The 22,241-nt window shown below is 35.4% G+C and overlaps 1 protein-coding gene across 2 annotated transcripts in view; it reads right to left on the bottom strand.

The window, feature by feature from the left end:
• Window positions 1–22,241, bottom strand: part of Helz (Helicase with zinc finger) — a 107,094-nt gene that overhangs the window by 68,040 nt on the left and 16,813 nt on the right. For both annotated transcript variants that reach the window (XM_069845384.1, XM_069845385.1), the window contains exons 5-9: window positions 21,254–21,824; window positions 13,160–13,391; window positions 9,066–9,381; window positions 3,442–3,548; window positions 2,522–2,621 (exon numbers count right to left, since the gene is read on the bottom strand). In XM_069845384.1, coding sequence (XP_069701485.1) covers window positions 2,522–2,621; window positions 3,442–3,548; window positions 9,066–9,381; window positions 13,160–13,391; window positions 21,254–21,824 — 1,326 coding nt within the window. The remainder of the gene's footprint in view (window positions 1–2,521; window positions 2,622–3,441; window positions 3,549–9,065; window positions 9,382–13,159; window positions 13,392–21,253; window positions 21,825–22,241) is intronic.

Here is a 22,241-nt window from a genome sequence, read left to right as displayed (position 1 = left end):
ATTGGATCAGTGTCTGGTAGAGTTCCTGGGTAGCTCACTTGGTATGTTTAACCAAAGGTTCCGGGTTCGATACCTGGCTCCTGAACAATTTTTCCCTCGAAAATATTCATTATAGTGTGTATTATGAAAGAAGATGAATGACAGCTGTCAAATTAGTATGGGAGAGATGTCAGTGTGAAAGAAGTTGCTATGTAAACATAATTAAACTTAATTAGGGTTGCCAAACCATTTACGAACATTACAAATTGTAGATTCTATTCACAGCTTCAGATCCTACCTATACTCTTTACTTCGCGTCAGAATTCGTGCAGTCATCATTTCGAGGCGATTCCATGGCGAGTACAGGAGTTGCAGAGTCAGGTAAAAACAACGACAAGGCAAGCAAAGGAAAATGGAATGGATCCAGGAAGAGTGATGAAGGAAGAGGGGTGAATAGTAAAAGAAACATTACAATTTAAGAGTTGGTGTAGTGGGAGAAAATATAAGGAAAAAGTAGATAGTAGGGGTGCACGATAAGCCTTAAGCTGCAATGCTTGCCTGCAGGCCCTCGTCCGAAGGGGGGGGGGGGACCATGCACGCCATCTTTGCTAAGTAGTTTATGCTTCTATTGCAAGAGCTATACTTAATCGAAAATATGACGTCTCTAGTGCGAACTTTAAACTATGTCTCCAAATTTCATCATCCCAGCCACAATAATATCGCAGAAAAAAAATTGTGCATTACTTAATGATCCACCCTTACATAATAATAACTTTATTAAGTCAAACTCAGATTTGGAATTATTGAATAACAAAATATTTAAAAAGAAAATACTCGAAATGATTAAAATACATAATTATTAATCTAGACGTTACATTAACTGAGTTATTTGGCGTCAATGAAATTGCTGATGGCAAGATGGTGTTTGGCGGGATGAAGCCAAAAATTCACTGTGGATCGCCCAACATTCACCTTGCGGTGGAGGAGAACCCTGGAGGGGGCTCAACTATGTAGGTGTTTGGCCCAGTGGGAGTTGAGCCCATGCATGGGCACGGTGGGCAGGCATGCTACTGTCTGAGCTATGCCGGTTGCTTTTTATATTGTACCGTGTGCCTCAAAAGTCGCGTGCCACAGGGGTTAATTAGTTGGTTTTATTTTCTAGGTGAAATAGTAAAACAGAAGAATAATGCTGACATTGGAACAACGTGGTAGAGCTGATACTTCTTTGTGGATATCACCATAGAACATCTCGAGAAATGCAACGAATTTCATCACTGGCACTCTGATATTCCCAAGCCCTCCCATCAAACTGTGGACAGATTATTGAATAAATTTAAAACAACATATACACGGTAATCGACGCCAAACGCAGTGGTCGACCAAAAACAGCCACCAATGAAGACCACCGAGCTGATGTGATTGCCAAACTTATACTAAGCCCTAACAGATCACTCCGCTATGTGGCCAGGGAAAACAGATATATTATATCATACTACCTTCATTCTTATCCTTATGTTTTTTCTAATTCATTTTGTATGTATTGTAATATGACTTGCAGAGACCAGAAGTTTAGGCATTATGAATCATTAAAATAGGCAGGCAAAAAGGCATCATAAATAGCTAAAATAGGTAGGCAGAAAGGCATTATAAATAGCTAAAATACGCAATAAAAGGCAATTACAAAAACCTTGCACTACACCCACAACCTTGCACTTTCCACAAAGGGATTTCGGCAGCAAGAAAAGCTTTACGTAAGTCGAATGCAAATTTAGATTTTCGACTCGATGTTGCAATTACTGTTGGAAGCAAAGAAATCTTCTTCCCAGTAGCCTTGGAAAGTGCATTTTTGTGTTTGGTTGTACTGATATGTTGCGATATGAAATATTTAGCTAGCTACAACAACATCGCAATGAAAACTGAAAGAAAAATAACTGTTAAAAATAATGTTAGACCCGCACTCATTGTTGCCTTGTCAAATACAAGCGATAATTAAAACGCTTACTCTTATACATTTTTGCATGGCAGCACTTATTGTTGCAAAGAGAATATGAACGGACTGAAAGATAATAATATACATTCAGTGCAGTCACTTTCATTGTAGTGGTTATAGAAATAAATTAAAATATACATGTAGGCAATTTTTAATAATAAATTAATATATAATCAAATAAAGGCAAAAAAAAAAGCATTTATTTTGTAAATTAGGCATTTATATTAAAAGAGGCAGAAAAGGGCAACATAAAACTGTGACATTTCAAGCACAAAGGTATAATTCGTACAGGTTTACTTTCAAAATGAAGATAGATTTAACACATTTAAAAAGGCATTCTGCCAAAGTTCCGGTCTCTGATGACTTATTTTATTTGTATTAAATAGGTAGTGTAAATGACTGCACTCGAACATGAGCTTTTGCTCCATCACGTGTTATAATTATATGTATATGTTACCTGTATAATCAGAAGGAAATAAATTATAATTACATAAAAAATTATATTCATACATCATAAATTGCTATATTACAATGTAAGAGTACTAAACCTACCTGTTTGAATGTGTACAGACAAGGACTCGTGTGTTGGATTGAAGTAAGAGCTGCTTAATGGCCTGGGCCAAAGTGTAAGTCTTACCCGTACCAAATGGTCCTAAAAAAAATAAAGGCATTCAATATTGAAGTCAATAACAAAATTATTTAGAGCTGAAATATATTTCTTTCCTGTGATATATTTTTCTTTTAATACTATAAGTAACGATTTGAAGGACTGCTATTATGTATTCAAAATAACTTTTGTTTATAATACTAAAAAACTGTATCTGTAATTCTATATAATATTAAATTAAATTTTGTTTTTTACTTCGTGTAAGTGAATAAACTTTACACAATATATATTTTAAACTCAGATACAAAAACAAAATTAATAAAGATTTCTTTGCCTGAAAGGACACAAAAAAAAAAAAAAACTAACGCAACAATAATAAATTATCATCACCCTCTTCTTTCACATACTAAGCCATTTGGCCAGTTACATTTTCATTCCAAATTTCTTTTGACACTCTTCCTAGGCTCCTTCTACCTCTGGACTAATACTTTAGGATTTATTTTGGTTTCTTTGGTAGTTTTTTTTTCAATCTGTTCTTTTCAATTCGTCAGGTAGTTCTGCATATATATATTTTAATTAATTTAACGTTCCATTTGTCAAAAATTTTCTTTTTTCTTTCATGGTCCAAGAGCCACAAAATCAGCAGTTTTCTTCGTAAGTAACAATAATTTCTTTCATCCAATTTAATCATAATGGAAGTAATTCAATAAAAAAAAAGTGGCAAATAATGGAGTCATATTTTGAAGAGGTAACTTCTCAATACTGATTTTATTATAAACATGAATTTTCATGCGACAATTAACTATAAAACAACTTGTATACATATAAAAATTGTTCAAAGATAAATAAAATTATGATCATTTACCTATGATAAGAATAGGGGGCAAGGGACAGTTGACAGGAGTTGTTATTGCAACTACAGCTTCTTTTTGTTTTAAATTCAGTCTACTGTCTAGAATGTCACTCCACTGTCTGCAACAAAATAAGATAAATAAAAAAAACTGTTAAACAAGAGTAATAATCACAAAATAAAAAAGTTAATTTCACTACACTGTCACCTTCAATGATCACATTGCAATTTTCAAGAGCCAAAATTGTATATAAATTCATGTTTAACTAGGTTTCAGTGTTGTACAGTAAAGTGATCACAAAATAATTACTACTGACAATTCATTCGCGCTTTTAAGCAACTTTTGAACTTACACAACTTGATCATTAGATCAATAAAACTTCCATTTCTCTCACTGTGATAGAATTACATGCATTAAAAATATATTAAATATGTTTTAAATTCTACTTTCTAATACAGCTTCTCTACTCAAAGGAATAAAATCCTCACTTTATTCAACTGTTTCTTTAACAATTTGGATGGACGGATTAAAGTGATGGGTGAGACAAATCCACGCAAATTTTAGCTACTTGTATGCATCCATTAAAACCAATTTTCAGAATTCAATTTTGACATGGGCAAGAAATGGTAGAAAAAGTTTGCCTGGAGCTCTATCATTCAGAAACATAGCTCTCTTACATGTTATAAATCTAAGACATCTTTACTTTCCTTCTCAAAGAAGCTATGATAAGGATTTTTGTTGCTCTTAAAAATTACTTAAAAATTAATCACTCTTGGATGGGTTCACACTCATGAACACATCCATATAGTCACCACATACTAGTGAGAGAGAGAGAGAGGGAGAAAGGGAGAGGGGGAGAGAGAGAGAGTGTGTATGTGTGTGTGTGTGTGCGAGCGCGCACGCGTGTGCATGTGTGTAGTACTGCAAGAACTCTTTTGGCCAACCCAGAGAGAGAAATCTGAAATGCTAGTTCAGTAACATTTGTTCCATGTTTTTGTTATGAAGTGTCCTTTTTTTAAAAAATAAAAAAAATAAATAAAATAACCCAAGACAGAAGTGTTCAATCTACCTGAAAAGTATACACAGTAATTATAAAATTTCCTAAGCCTCCTCCTTCAAAAGCCTCTGGTTGATTACTGCCAATAGTCACAAAATGTCATATACAGTGAAACCTCGACACATCGTTCCCATTATCGTCATTTTCCCGCCTTTTCGGTCTCAGAAATAGGGTACGAACACATTGGCGCCTAGCTTTAAAGCTAGCAGACTCTGCTAACAGTGTTATGAAAGACAACAAGGAAGCTTGGTGTGCACACAGTGGAGCTTGTTTACAGGCCTCTTTAATCTCTCAGCTGATTAGGTCACCTCCTTGGAATCTCTGTGTAGACTTGATATCGCAATGGATTCAAGTAGTAAGGACGAATTTGATTTATTAGACAGTGCAGCATCAAAGTGGTTAATATTACAAGAATCCTTTTCTCGAGAGTGTTCCATTCACCCTATAAATAATGAAGGGGTTACCTTCTTTTTAAAAATCTGCGGAACTTCCCAGAAAAATTCATTAGCTACCTAAGAATGGAAATCGAAACATTCGATTATCTTCTCTATTTAACTAAAGATTACATACAGAAGACTTGGAAAAATTCCCAAAGGAATCCTATTTTGCAGGAAGAACGGCTTATACTTACACTGAGGTAAATACTGTACAATTCTTACAAAATAGTGCCTAGTGAACATTCTCAATAATTTGATTGATATTAGTTATTATTTATTTGTTTATTTTATTTTATTTTTCGTGGTATTAAGGTACATACAGAAGAAAGCGATTAAACTCTTGAAATGAGATCGAAGACTCCCATTACATCAATTAGGCCTATTGGTGAATGACGATATCCATTTGTCCGAATTAACTAGTAGTTTGTAATTTAAAAATTAATTAAATTTCACCTCCAGTTTTGAATCTATACGAAAAATTAATGTCATGGCAGGTTTTTCGAACACACGAGCAATCAGTTTTTCTACATCCACTTGTGCAGTGTTTGAAACTTTACAACCACTAACACAGGATTTCTGCCATGCGTGAAGCAAGAGGTATGCTCAAGCCGGAGCTTGACAGGCCGCTAGTTGATAGAGTAGCCAAGAATGATATTTCCCACTCCGTTTAACATTATCACATTGTAACATTTATGATATTCAAACAATCGCGCTGCAATTTTTTTTATTGATAGGTCAATGTCCAAGGAAAGTACAGAAAAAAGATTCGAAATCAAAATATTTTTTTTTTAAAGGTGAGAAAAAAAAATAACTTTGAAGTGATCTGCTCAAACCAAAAAATTTACTGTAAGCAGTAAACTTTTTTGTTTTTCACATTAGATGGGGGGTCAAAGCGAGAAAAATGTTGAGTAAGAATGGAAATTCGTTTTAAAAGTTATCGCTGCTCAAAATCTTTACTGGTTACCGAGTTATGGCCAATTAATGTCAAGACTAAACCAAACGAGCGTAGTTTAAAATAAAATACAAATGTGTGTAAATTAAAAAGCACGAATACTTCAGTAAGTTACACAAGTACCAATAACAAAAGTCATCATCGACATCTGGTCCACAAACCACCTCTCCAATGTCTCTCTACTCCACGCCGAGACTTGCGCTGCAAGCTTGAAAGAATGACTGAAACCATTCTTGGAGCTTACAGCTTGCTGGAAAGCTAGCAGTAAAGTGACCATCCATGAGTCAACATGTGTGGTGTCATATGACTCTAGCAATTCATTTCCCCCATTACTGCTACCAGCTATTATACCAGCTAGTGTACCATCGTCAACATGTTCGTACCCATAGTCCCATATAAATAATGCTACTTTTTGCCCCCCGTTCCATCATTCCTTGAACTGTCGTTTTATCACATCAATCATTGAGAAATCATGGTCCCGACATAATATTTTTCCGCATGGATAGTTTTCTTTCACTTTCAAAGAATGATCTTTTCTTGCTCTCCATTATTATCTTTGAACCAAGAAGATGCAGAAGATTGTGATCCCAACACTGTCAAACTTCGTGGAGAAACGCAAAATGTATTACGCCACCATGATACATGACGTGATTCGTCATTTTAGTACAGTGCGCGAACTCTGCACGTGCTTTTGGTATAGTCTGTTAATACAGAAATTAGTTACTACATGTGTGATCTGTGCTATGAAGAGAAACATTAGATTCTAGAAAGAAATGTAATTTTATAGTAACTTATTGATTAGTCTGATTTTTCCAAACAATGATGTGGAGGTATATAAACAATTGACATTTAATTATGAAATGTATTACACAGTCGTCTTACTTAACAAAATTTGTTGCCTTAATGTTGACACTTGTTTGGAGTCAGCTATGCTACAACACAAACGTCGATCTCCACAGTGGTGTTTCTATTCACTGTTTATGTTCAGTATACATGTTTATATGCTCAGACACGTACAGGAGAAGTATCTTTGTAGAGTTACTAAAGAGCTAGACAAGTCTCGGTATTTTTTCCATGCGATATTGTATAGGCCTAATTTGTGATGTTGGTTCTAGTTGCCCACCTACTTTAAACTGTAGTGCAGTATTAATTTTATGAGAATGGATTTGTGGTAATACATATATGCATTCTGAACGTATCACAAATCTAAAATCAAGATTTTTAACATGCTTCATTTCTGTCTAAATTATAAGTAATGACCAACATCTCGTAAGGGATTGCAAATTAATTTCTAGTGCATACATTATCCTCATCACACAGGGCTTGGTACAATGTTGTGGGAGGTGATAAAACTTCACATTTCTGTTCACCTTAATATCATTCTCATCTGATATTCACTATAGAATTCATAAAATGTGCATGAAACGAAAGCTAATCACAGATTTTTTCTGCAAGAAACAGTGTACATAGTGTCCTAATAAAAATGCATTCAGTATAATCAATAATCATTCAGTTGTTCACTTATACCCTATTTAAACAAACAGTAGACTTTTTTCATCACAAGTTTACAAACAAGAATAAAATATTACGAGACATGTCCATTATGATTTTACATTATGTAAGATAATTTGTTAAAAATTGAATGCATCGATTATGTGGGCATTTCTCCCTTAAATTGTATCCATAACTCTGTTGTGTCTATTATACGAATAACTACAGTAATTTTTACAGTTTCCCAGTACTATCATTTTCCCATATTTACGAGGCGTGTTCTTAAAGTAAGTTCCGTTTTCAATTATAGCTGTCGCATCACTGCAATCGTTATTTTGTGCATGCATGTTTTCTTCTTTAGTCCTCAGGGAAGCTGTGCATGCAGTTTCAGAGCTTCAGTCCGTGTGTGTGGTTAGTTGTGATCAGTTGAAATGTTTAAAGTGATCGAGCACCCCACCGACTGTGGTCTGTTATCCGTTTGTTGAATGTGAGAAACATCAAACCAGCTGACATTCATCGTCAACTTTGTGAGGTGTATGGTGATGATGCCACTAGTATTGGAATGGTCAGGAGATGGGTTAGGAAGTTCAACGAGGGCTGCGTCTCTGTGCATGACGAACAGCGTACCGGTCGGCCATCTTTGATCAATGACGATTTGGTGCGTGCTGTCGATGAAAAAATTCATGAGCACAGGAGGTTCACAATTTCTTCGCTTTCCTTGAATTTTCCACAAATGTTGTGGAGTGTTCCCTACAAAATTGTGACAGATTGATTACGATATCGAAAATTGTACTCACGATGGGTACCCAAGATGCTCACCGAGGAACACAAAACCAAACGAGCTTCCAATGCATTGAGCTTTCTCACTCGTTACAGTGAGCAAGGCAATGAGTTTCTTGACCATATCGTGACAGGTGACGAGACTTGGGTGTCTCACATGACACCTGAATCGAAGCAGCAGTCCATGGAATGGAGGCACACTGCATCGCCAAGGAAAAAGAAATTCAAACAAACCATGTCAACATGCAAGATCACGTGCACTGTTTTTTGGGACAGAAAAGGAGTCCTACTCATCGAATTCTTGCCTCGGAGTGAAACCATTAATAGAGAATCCTATTGTCAGATCCTGAAGAAGCTCCGTCGTGCAATTCAGAACAAGAGACGTGGGATGCTGACCGACGGAGTTATGTTGCTTCATGACAATGCTCGGCCACACACAGCTCGTGACACCCAAAATCTCATCTCAAAATTTGGCTGGGAACAAATTGACCATCTCCCCTACAGCCCGGATTTGGCTCTGAGTGATTTTCATCTCTTCCTCCACCTCAAGAAGTTCCTCGGTGGTCAACATTTTGATGGTGACGATGAAGTGAAAACAGCAGTACGGGAGTGGTTTGCATAGCAGGCAGGTGAATTCTACAATGAGGGACAGAAAGACTTGTGCCGCGACTCGATAAATGCCTCAATAATGGTGGAGATTATGTTGAGAAGTAATTGAAGTGTGGGGAATACAATGCAACAAAATGGTTTGTAAATATCTTCCCGTTTACTTACTACACCCTTTTGGAACTTACTTTAAGAATACGCCTCGTATCTAAAAATGATGGATCGAGGTTTCACTGTAGATAGCTACCCATGTAACAAGAAACATGCATTAACATTTTTTGACGACATATTGATGAGCATTTACAGGAAGCTTACCTTTGTGGCGTCCACGGTATACTGGGTTCGAGATAAGTGTCTGGAAAAATTACACGGAAGTCAGCAATTTTATCTATAGCATAATGCCATTCACAATATGGTATCCTGTTTAACTGGAACTGTACTTCAGCTAAAAAATCAGTTTCATTCTTCATGTTCAGAGCATGTACTGTGGCAGCTGACAATCTGAGGTAGATCATGTTTTTCCCTTTGTCTTCAATCAGGGCTTCATAAACTACACGTTTCTGTTTGTTGTTGCCATCTTCATCTGTAGTTTGTGGTATTCGTTGTTGGGGTTTGGTCCCACTTGAACTCCCTAAGAAAACAGGAAGTTACAAATTTGGTAATTTAAAAAAATATCAACAGTTTAACTTATTATTGTGATGTACTGAAGTACATATGACATTTCCGTGCAGGAATTCTGCATTATCATATGATGAAGGCTGGGTGGAGCTCCACTCATCCATCATAATTTAACTTATGACAATGATGATGTTAAAAATACAAACATTCAAAACTATAAAACCTTCAGTAACTGAATGACATTTTTTCATGTGAAAGTATGCAATAAACAAGTTCAAAGATTGTGACATATCAAAAAAAAAAAAAATTATACGAAAAATGTTATTTAAAAATCTTGTAAGATGGCTGATAAATAGTGAAGTTCCCATTTACTGCAAATAAAACGAAAGTAAATTAATTATGTGGGAGAGTTCACAAAACAGTTCCCACAAAGAGGAGGAGGAGAAGTAGGTTATTTTACGATGCTATATCAAAATCTTAGGTTATTTAGGTCTGAATGAAATGAAGGTGATTAATGCCGGTGAAATGAGTCCAGGGTCCAGCACCGAAAGTTACCCAGCATTTGCTCAAATTGGGTTGAGGGAAAACCCCGGAAAAAACCTCAACCAGGTAACTTGCCTTGACAGGGATTCGAACCCGGGCCACCTGGTTTCGCGGCCAGATACGCTACGTTACTCCACAGATGTGGACTCCCACAAAGAAGTTAAATTTTAAACAGAGTAAAATTTAGCTATAGTTTTCAGTTAATATATTATCACGAATAGAATACCATTAAGTATCTAACAATAGCACAGGTTAAATGCGTCATGAATGATCCAAGTATGATGGTTTATTTTACATCCACATCAAACTTGCGAAATACTCTTTGCTTCATCTAGTTTGACATGTTGTGAACTCCAGGAGAGCAAAAGCAAGCAATCTTGGAACACCAAACAATGACTTAAAAAAGGGGGGGGAAAAAAAATGTCTTTTCAAAATGTCTAAATACAGTGTCATTTTAAAACTTAAGCTCCGAAATTTCTAGTACCACAAACAGGGCAACTTAGTTAATGTCACTGTGTAACTCAGTCCAGTAATTACTAAATAAACGAGAAACATACAACATCGGACTTGCTCGCGAGACTGATCTCATTTCATGTTTATCGGATAGGCCTAAAATATTTTATTTTATTTTCTCATTTTTTTAAATTGGTTATTTAATTACGTTATTGGACTTTAACGAAATTCGCGACGAAGAGTAAAAATAATTCCGCACATAAAAATTTTCTCTGAAACACAGGCGTCTGGAGACATATTGGATAGCTCATTTTATTTATTCCATCTCATGCAAGAAACAAAATAAGAAAAATATATTGTTAGAATTATATTACAGTTCATTGTCATATTGTATTTTTTTATTTCAAATAAAAATCTATGAACATTTTAATAAAAATTACATATTTCATGTGCATCATTCCTGGACCAACTGACTCATAGACACTAAATATGAACAAAATCCGTTACACAGTTCTGAGAAATTGAAGCCTTGCCCCGAATAGGGATCTAAGTGCCACAATCGTCGAAAACGAGTATTAGTGGAATGATTGTTTCTCTATCATATGGGGACATTTGTCGGTAGCTATGGCAACTACATCAGGTTGAAATTCCAAAGTCGAAGTTCGTTTGTTGTGGAAGATGGATCTAGCTCCAGTTAGTTTTTCTTAAATTTCTCAAAAGAACAGAATTGGAGCTTAGATTCCTATTTAGGACAAGGCTTCAACTGTTGTACAAAATTTCTAATCAATATTTCCCAGCATCATAATACTTTCTCTCAAGAGAGAAAAAAAAAAAAAAGATGTAAAGATGTATCAACATTGAGGCTTCATAGAGCAAAAGGCAAGAGCAGATGTTATTAGTCTGGACTATGTGCAGAATTCTTCACTTGCAATCCCATCTATCTGTGAGAACTCAAGCTGCAAGGCGGGCAATAGAAAAGAATAGCTCAAACTCCCCATAAATCCAAATAATAGCAGGCAGAAAGATCATCATCTCTATTTCAATTAATCCACTTGTATTATTTGCCTTCAACAATTAACTTTCTTTTTTCTTTAACATTTCACACCCCTGATGTCTTTAATGAATAAATTAAAAAAAAAAGCTACAACAAAAGTCGTGATTTTACTTATTATTTTCTAGATATTGTAACAGGTCCAGTCCAGTACAGAAGTGCAGTAAAATCCCATGCAACCGGCAATACCAAAACAACGGCACTTTTGGCCAGGCAAAAAAAAAAAATGTGTAAGTCTGGGCTGTCATTTTTGCCACATTAGGAAGTTTGCATGAACTTTCATTTTCAGTGAATATTCGAACCTAAAATTTGTGTATTATTTGTGTTGTGTGAAGTGTTTTAATAAAGAAAATTCACACAGATTTTATGTTTATTTAGTTATGTTTGGGCCATCAGTGTTGCCACATTAGGAAGTTCGCACGAACTTTTGTTTTCAGTAGATATTCTAACCTAAAATTAGTGTATTTTTTGTGTTGTGTAATGTGTTTTTAATAAAGAAAATTCACACAGTTTTTATGTTTAGTTAGTTATGTTCGGGCCATCAGTGTTGCCACATTAAGAAATTCGCACGAACTTTCATTTTCAGTGAATATTCGAACCTAGAATTAGTGTATTATTTGTGCTCTGTGATGTGTTTTAATAAGGAAAATCCACACAGTTTTTGTATTTATTCAGTTGTGAGCAAATGATAAAGAAATAAGCTTCATATGGCTGCAGTTTCAACATTTGAGACCATGAATTACGAACTTTTTTTTTTTTTGTATATACCATATTTATTCAATTATCCGGCAAAGTCTCGCATCTGGAACTACCCTGGTCCCTTTGGTGCTGGTTAAGAGGGATTTTACTGTATAAGATAACTCCTAGTAGAAAACAAAATAAAAAAATTAAAGCCGCAAGCAGTAGTCTGGAAGTGAATTAAAAAACACTTTTCTATCAGTGAAAAACGACAAAAATCAGACTACAAAAAGAAAAAAAGTGAAAAACACTGTGGCAAAAAACATATACATTAAACTTCTACATTCTCTATGTATTATTTGATATAACAAAGTTAAAGATGTAACAGGATTATTGTGGTGTTCAGGCATATAAATCAATAAACAGAAACACTTTAAGCGACAACACAAATGGGATACCTGCAGCAGAGAGCTAAATTAGACTACAAATTTTATGTTTTCAAATAATATTTCAGTAGTGAAAAATAACCAGCTATTATAGTCTATATCATGGATCCTGGATACGTCACTGCATGTTTGATTATATTTGAAAAGCTATACGAGTATAAATTCTGCAGTAACAGCAACAATTTTAATTTAATATGTTTAGAGGTAAAATCATGCACCAACACCAGAAAAAGTAAATTTCAGCAAATTTCAACGTCATTTTTAGTAATGCAATTGTCATAATTTCAATACTTCTTCATTTCCTTAGAATCAAGTCCCGTTCATTTTTTGCAACGACAGCAAACAATGGCTGACAAAATAGACTAAAATGTGGAATGTAGTATTTATTCTGCACAAAATATAGAGCCTCCTAATCAATAATCAAAGCTCGTTTGTGCACTATTAAAATACTTTTCTTAATATCTTTTTCAGTGCCCATAGAAACAGAAAAAGAAACAAAATAGATGTACATGAAGAGAAAAGTAGATCAGAAATACCATAAACGCAAAAACAGCCGAACAACTACTTATCCCTTCTACAGGAAAACATCATAAGTATTAATACATCGTCCTTTATCATACCTGATTCCTGTTTTGGTGGTGAAGCATTTGCTGCAGTTATCAGAACTGTAGTACAGTTATTGAGAATGAGGCGGCCTGCTGATGTATCCTCAGATACATCTTTACCAAGACTCATCAGTGCAAACAATTCTCCTGCATGGGCATATTTTGCAGTGCTAGTTGCTACTCCACTTGGAGCAAGAAGATAGCAATCGGCTAGACGTAACTTGGCTGTTAAATTATATCTAGCAACCTATAAACACAACAGTAACGTATTCTCGCCTATAACATAAATACAGTTACATAAAACTCATACAAATGCAGTGAACCTTGGGTAAAAAAATTACAGTACAAAAACATTATACATCTTGATTACACAACTTTTAACACTATATCACTTCGGAATATATACCGTATTTCTTTTACGTGTTATCAACTGGATGTTCCTGGTTTTCGCGCCTTCTGATTGTGCTTCCTGTGGGGGCTTGCTTGTGCAATGTAATGTGGAGTCAAATATGTGTGTGTTCTAAAATTGAGTTGTGTGTTCAGAATATCATGAGAGTGTATTTTTGTGTGTCTGTATATTTCGTATTGTTTTAGTGTGTTTAGTTTCTGGTTTTCGGTTGAATGTGTAGAATTTCCATGTTGCTGTAGGTGTGGTTAGCATTTGTGATGTATTCTGCATAAGTGGAAGTGTTTTGTGATTTTGTTATGGCTGTGATGAGTTCTTTGTAACGTGTTTGAAATGATCTCCCTGTCTGACCTATGTACAAGTTGTTACAGGTGTGTTGCATTTGAGTTTGTATACGCCTGTGTGGTTGTATTTGTTTGTTTGTGTGTAGAGATGCTTTTGTATGCAATGTTGTAATTTAATTTCTTGAATGAGGTCGCAGTTTTGTGTGTGTTTTTATTTTCGTATGTTAGTGTGATGTATTTTTTGAGTTCTTGTGTTTGTGTTGTATTGCCATGTTTTTTGTAATTCTGTTTTGTCTTTCTTATTATGCTGTCTATTATGTTAGGGTTGTATCCGTTTTCTTGTGCCATGTATTTGATTGTGTTTAACTCTTATTTGAAGTCTTGTTGGTTTTGGTATTTTGAATTGTCTGTGTACCATTGTTTGGAATGCAGCTAGTTTGTGTTGTGTTGGGTGACTGGATATGTTGTGTATGTGTGTTGCTGTTGTGAGTTTTCTGTAGATTTTGAATGTGTGTTTGTTGTCAACTTTTGTTATTGTGATGTCTAGGAAATTTGCTTCCAATTTCTAATGTGTAGTGTAGTTTTGGGTGTATTTTGTTTATGTGTTGATGTAGGTTTTGCATCTGTCTTTCGTTTCCTTTGTATAGTATTACTATGTCGTCTCCGCATCTGTTCAGTAAAATATTCTCGAACATAGTCCACACAAGCCTGAGGCATAGCATATCTATGTTTTCCACTCTAGCTAAGAAGCGAGCCAATTGTCTCCTGCTTTCTCACTACTGACAAAACTGTTGGCTTGGTTCAAACACTGTGAACACCGAATTCTGTTCAAAATACCTGTTGAGTTTTAACCACAAAATATGTCATCCAATACGTTTTCAGCACAAAAACATGCTGTCGAGGTGAGTACTGCATGTTTGTGAGACTCATATTACGGCAAACTAATCACTGCATACATTCTGCAATAATAGTCAATACCAATATCAACTATGGACAATCGTGCCAGGGGCACCATAATAAATTCTCTCAGAACCACTGAGATCATAATATTCAATTTCAAGTTATTAACTCCCAAAGAGAAATTATAACTCATTAAAATTGTAAAGGTTTATATGATTTCATTGTACTTATTGAAAAACAACACAAAATTACTATATATTCTGTTATCCCCAGGTACCAAAATTAATCCCTAATAATGGAATTCATATCATTTTCAGTTTTCTGCAGTAGCTATCCTAGAGAACACTATAACACAATTCTAATTACATAGGCCTAACATAATAATGTGATCCATTTCACAGTACTACTCATTAGTTCTTGTAGTTAGATATTTTACAATAATTTTCTATTTAATCAGTTTTGATATCTTTTACACAATAAACTATAAGGAATCCATAAATTGTCAATAAAATGCTGCAGAATCCACCTTCATGATACAAAGACGAGATATTTAAGTCTTTGGATACGTACTTACAAGGTCAATTCACAGTAATAAGATCATTATCCAAGAGGTTTAGGACAGTAATTGGTTCCAATGAGATGATTAACTCCTTGCAATTCACGTTAAGTGATGTAAGAAAGGAATAATGAGTGACTTTTAAAATGAAGAACTTATGCACAATAAATTATCAAGCATTACAATATATGCAGAAGCATTTGATTTGGTACGAAGCATATTTGAAGAAATCAATATGATCCAAATTGTTATTTTAGAATCTGAAATTAAATAACTCTTTTTACAACAGTATTATATGTATTACGAAAGAGTAGGTAATTCTTGGTGGTGAACTTATTTGCAACAGATGAGGTTCACAAAGGAGTTTTAAAGGCAATAAATGTCCTAAGTATACTTTCCTTCACATTGGAACTACAGCTAGGAGACACACCACAGGTATGTATTTTAAATGTGCCCTGTCCCTAAATAAGAAGAGCTCTAGATCAGTGTAAATGTTTAAGTAGTTGTTCATGTAGGCTACTTAAGAGTGAACACACTTTTTTTTCTCTGTGTGTTGGTAATTTTTCCCTCGTTTTGCTTATCCTGGAGCTTACTCTGTGGACTTGGGGTGGATGCATCACTAGTTGCGTCACAAACACCAGCACGAAATTTCGTAATACCAAAATTTAGCAAAGTTCCTTGTCTTTTGAATAATTTGAAGGAAAAATTGTTCCAGGATCGATACCCGGCCCCGGAACAATTTTTCCTTGAAATTATTCAAATCTGCTTTACAGGGAGCTACTACCTGAAAGCCAGATTTGTATTCCTTGTCTTTTATTCATATTAATATTTAAATCTGTATGCCTATTACTTTTAAAAAATCACAGCACTCAGTTTTTCAAACAAGCACTTATACACTGCAATGCAAACTTACGAAGAGGCAGCAGTCAGTACAACTACTCAGTATCGACAACCAGATACAGACTGTCTTAATTTTCAATTGAAGTGAAAAAAATTTATTTATACTTCCCAGCTAATTGGTCACCGACATCTGCAACACAGATGTTATTTAGTTTAATTTTTGAGAACAGAGGATTCGCTGCCTATTATTGTAATAGGCTTGCAGGCAATTTTTATGACCAGTCATAAACAGCAGTATTCCCTTTCCCGAATGTTGAAAGATTTGTACATTCGAAAAATTCCCGATTAATAAAAAATGAGTGGCTTTGTCACAGACACTTGCAATACAGATGTTATTTACTTAGATTTTAGAATCTAGAGTTCAGAGACTATCTGCACCTGTACTTATTGACACAATCACGACGAAAATTACAGGGTTGTTTCCATCTCTGATAACGAATTTGAATGACGTCATGTGCATCAGGAATCACACCGAGAGTGGAACTGTGGCGAGAGGTGACAGACCAGTAGTGAGTGATTTCATAAGCAGAGTGCACGGTGTATCACAGTAGCAATGCCCAAGAAAATCGAGCCTTTTTGGAAGAGGTACATAACAACCCTTTCCAATGCCAAGTACAGTTACGTGAAAATCATAGGAGCCTGCAAAAAACGTGGTTTCATTATTTCCAAGAAAGGCATCTTGTATGTACCTAATAAGACTGACAAAGTTGAGTACTCAGGGTACGAACACATTGGCGCCTAGCTTTAAAACTAGCAGACTCCGCTATCAGTGTTAAGAAAGACAAGGAAGCTTGGTGTGCACACAGTGGAGCTTGTTTACAGGCCACTTTAATCTCTCAGCTGACTCACAGCTGATTAGGTTACCTCCTTGGAATCTCTGTGTAGACTTGATATTGCAATGGATTCAAGTAGTGAGGACGAATTTGATTTATTAGACAGTGCAGGACCAAAGTAGTTAATATTACAAGAATCCTTTTCTCGAGTGTGTTCCATTCACCCTATAAATAATGAAAGGGTTACCATCTTTTTAAAAATCTGCGGAAGTTCCCTGAAAAATTCATTAGCTACCTAAGAATGGAAATGGAAACAGTCGATTACCTTCTCTATTTAACTAAAGATTCCATACAGAAGACTTGGAAAAATTGCCATGGGAATCCTATTTTGCAGGGAGAATGGCTTATACTCACACTGAGGTAAATACTGTACAATTCTTACAAAATAGTACCTAGTGAACATTCCAATAATTTGATTGATATTATTTATTATTTATTTGTTTATTTTTTTTATTTTTCGTGGAATTAAGGTACATACAGAAGAAAGTGATTAAACTCTTGAAATGAGATCGGAGACTCCCATTACATCAATTAGGCCTATTGGTGAACGACAATGTCCATTTGTCCGAATTCACTAGTAGTTTGTAACTTAAAACCTCCAGTTTTGAATCTATACGGAAAGTTAATGTCATGGCAGTTCTTTCGAACACACAAGCAATCAGTTTTTCTACATCCATTGTGTGCACTGTTTAAAACTTTACAACCACTGACATGGGATTTCCGCCACGTGTGAAGCAAGAGGTATGCTCAAGGCGGAGCTTGACAGGCCACTAGCTGATAGCCAGAGTAGCCAAGAATATTTCCCACTCCATTTAACATTATCACGTCGTAGCATTTATGATATTCAAACAATCGCACTGCAATTTTTTTATTGATAGGTCAATGCTCAAGGGAAGCATAGAAAAAAATTCGAAATCAAAATATTGTTTTTAAAAGTGAGAAAAAAAATACTAACTTTAAAGTGATCTGCTCAAACTAAAAAATGTACAGTAAGCGGCAAACTTCTTTTTCACGTTAGATGGGGGGTCAAAGCGAGAAAAATGTTGAGTAAGAATGGAAATTCGTTTTAAATGTTATCACTGCTCAAAATCTTTACTGGTTACCGAGTTACGGCCAATTAATGTCAAGACTAAACCAAACGAGTGTAGTTTAAAATAAAATACAAATTTGTGTAAATTAAAAAGCAGGAATTACTTAAGTTACACAAATAATTAACAAAAGTCGTCCCTACTAATTACAAAAGTCATCATCGTCATCTGGTCCACAGACCACCTCTCCAATGTCTCTCTATTCCACGCCGAGACTTGCGCTGCAAGCTTGAAAGAATGACTGAAACCATTCTTGGCGCTTACAGCTTGCTGGAAAGCTAGCAGTAAAGTGACCATCCATGAGTCAACATGTGTGGTGTCGTACGATTCTAGCGATTCATTTCCCCCACTACTGCTACCAGCTACTCTACCAGCTAGTCTACCATCGTCAACGTGTTCGTACCCTAATGTTACTGTCATTGGCAAATGAAAATAAATTTTATATTGTGGCAGGGAGGTCGTAAATGAAACTTATACTGTACTTTATTTTTGTTGTTTGAGACCAAATTGGGAAGTAATTCTTTTTTTTCAGTTCAAATTTCCTTATCTCATAGTCAACCTACAAAATACTGGATCTACGAGTATTACTGAAATGCAAATTACAAAATTTTGTGTTACATAATGTATATTCCCTACTCAAGATCCCTGTTGAACTACACAGAAACAATTAAGCAATGTTGAGATAATATGTCGATAATAGAGCAATATTACAGAATGAGAATACGATGAAAAATTAAATCACAAGCCTTTCCTACAGCCACATCCCAGCAGAACTTTCATAATGAATTACGTTTATCGAACTTTGGTCCCTTTGGTAAGAAATTTTTAGCCAAGAGATAGTTATAACTGGGTCATACCTTCCTGTGAAAATACAAAGAAAACATCGGAGTTTGCTTTCCATGCTCATCAACTCTATTTCATGGCATGCATGGTGGAATTTTATGTACTTCATATCTGTTGAATGTTTTTAATCACAAATTTCTTGCAGTAATGATATATAAAGTGAGAGTCCAAGTTTCACAAGCATACAGAACAATCATTAATATACGGTAACTGTTTTATAAATTCTAACTTTCAGCTTTTTTGAGAGAGACTGGATGACAAAAGCTTCTCAACCGAATAATAACAGGCATTTTCCATATTTATTCTGCATTTAATTTCCTCATGAGTGTCATTTATATTTGTTACTATTGCTCCAAGATATTTGAATTTTTCTATCTCCTCAAAGGATAAAATTCCAATTTTTTATAGGCCTATTTCCATTTCGTACTACGTTCTGGTCATGATATATAATTATACACTTTGTCTTTTTCGGGATTTACTTCTAAACCTATCTCTTTACTTGCTTCAAGTAAAATTCCCGTGTTTTCCCTAACAGTTTGTGGATTTTCTCCTAACATTGGGGCTGTAGTATTATTTATAATAAAGAGGGAGATGTACAAAATAAATTGAAAAACAATCTCTGGCATGAAAGACTAGAAATGATACACAACTCAAGTACTATAAAGCCATGGTGGTACCTATGCTGATGTACGGATCTGAAAACTGGACACTTCAATTGTCATTATGCTAGGCATTTATACTTCTTTATCTCATTTTCTGTGTTGAATATCAGTTTGCAATACTGTGTTTGATTTGCTTCATCCAGATGAGTTTTACTACTAGTGGCAGTAGCGTTTTCATGCATCATCATCATCATCATTATTATTATTATTATTACTATTTTCTTCTGTCTATTCCCCATCTGTGTGGTTTCGAGAGTCAAAAACGTAACAGGATTCATAGCAATGAAGATGAAAATGACGATCTTGAACCACTATGTAAGTCATTTTTATGAACACAATATTAACGAGAGCATAAAGTGTTCCAAAAGTGTAAAGAAAGGTAAAGGTATCTCCGTAACATATCATGAAGGCACTTGGGGACATGGAGGTAGAGCCCCATGCTTTCCATGACCTCGGCACTAGAATGAGGTGGTGTGGTCGGCACCACGCTCTGACCGCCTTTTACCCCTGGTACTCAATTTTATAGGAGGCTGAGTGAACCTCGGGGCCATTCTGAAAGTTTGGCAACGAGAAAAAGAACTGTCATCACCTGGGATCGAACCCTGGACCTTCCAGTCCGTAGCCAGCTACTCTACCAACTGAGCTACCCGGCCGCCCGTTCCAAAAGTGTACAGAGAGCTAATTTCTTTGCAGAGCAAAGTTTCAACAAAAAAGACATCCATCAGGAACTACAATTAGGAAAAAGAAAGTGAGAATTCAAACAGATAAATACATAAACAAATTTTCTAATAACATTTTCTATATTTCCAATGTTTTGTGGGGCCAATACTTTAATATTACAGCATTTTTCCGTTCTAGCACTTTTTTTTTCATATTAATGCTTTCTCCTCTACCAATGGAGTAGCCAGAAATTTAAGAAGGGGGGGGGTGCAAGTTTTGGGAAGATCACTTGGCAAATTTGCCTGTAACTTACAATGTAAGAGAAAATAATAATCATTATTTAATACTATGAAATTTAAAATCACCTTAGATTCTCCAAAAGTTCTTATACATCAAAATCCACTCTCTGTTGTTACAGAGTGAAAGAACAGATGTTGACCCTAAATAAATCTAGTTATTGGGTTGAGAACAATAGCTTCATAACTTCTCTGGAAATCATCAGTTAATTTAAAACAACTGGTTTGCAGAAATGTAAAGGATTTGTTATTCTAAATATTGGTCATTGTTGGTAGAAACAGTCAATATTTTTCTTTCAATGTCGCACTTGCAATGTCAATGGTGGATTGTTTTTCCATGGCTTAAATCATAATTAAAAAAAAAAAAAAATGGGGTGGGGGACTTTCAGCTCTGTAAGCCACCCCCCCCCCACCCCAACTTATACCACTGTCCTCAACTATCGTTTTCTCATATACACCTCCACCACTCCCCTCCAGCCCCTTCAAATATATAGATAGAGGTTTCACTGCGTATAATTTTTACTTTTAAAGAAATAACCTCTAGTTAGTACAGTTAGGTTTACATTGAAGAATTAGTATTCATTAGTACTTTATTACAGGTTGTGACTATAACCAAAACCTGTTAGTGAAAGGATTTTATAGACATCAGAGTTCATTTTATAAAATGACTGTTATACTAACCTGTTCATATCTTGCCATCTCTTCGACGCACAGCAGTTCATGCATTCGAGCACGGTAGTTATTTCGAGTGAGTTTTTTCTCAGTAACTGTTGACTGCGTGAGTGCAAATGTATCCCCACGAGGACTAGGATAAGCATTTAACAGATCTCTTTCATGTTCACTGTCATTGGCAATGGCCACCGAAGTTGGCACTGAAGCAGGAACTTGAGAAGAGGAGAAGGGAATAACTTCTGCATTTGTAGAATCCCACCGTTCCGCAGTTGAGAGAACAAGCTCTTTACGGATTTCCTTCATACGGTCGACGTCTGTTACAGGTACTACATCGACGCAAAGGTGTCGCACCAGAACAGGTTCTCCACCAAAATCGAACACAACCGATTGCCGAAATGTCCCATAAATGTCTGTAGCGAATGACACTTTTACTTTATGCTCTAACATGGGAGAAACACCATCAGTGTCTAGTTGGTCTCTTTGCTCTAACTCCCTGACGTACGGGACACTCCACTCTTGGTCATTGTTAGGCTCCCATTGGGAAAGTAATTTCCTTGATGGATCACCACTTGATATATTCCTGCAAAAGAAAATTTCTTTAAGAATTTTTTTAGTTAATATCTATAAGTAATAACGTTCTTTTTCTTAAGAACCTGGCACCATCGCTCAACAACTTCATAGATTATACAAAATCATAGCACTCCACTGGATTGGTATCACTAAAAACGAAATGATTGATCAATTTCTTGAGAAAAGTAACTGTATTATGAAAAAAACATGTCTATCTGTCCCTGACTGGATCAATAAAAAGAATTTTACCGAATCTCTTTCAACATATACCAGGAGAACCTCTAAAATCTAACATAGCAAAATTCAGATTTTTCACTCAGCAAGATCATCTATCCACACAACTACGCAGGATTTGAGTTTTGGTTTCAACAAATTGTGTTTTATATAAAAGGAATGAAGATCACCTACTGACCTGTGAGACCATTAC

This window comes from Periplaneta americana, chromosome 14, assembly GCF_040183065.1.
Source record: "Periplaneta americana isolate PAMFEO1 chromosome 14, P.americana_PAMFEO1_priV1, whole genome shotgun sequence".
Lineage (NCBI taxonomy): Eukaryota > Metazoa > Arthropoda > Insecta > Blattodea > Blattidae > Periplaneta > Periplaneta americana.
Note: the sequence above shows the minus strand (reverse complement) of the source record. Positions and strands in the feature narration are given on the sequence as shown.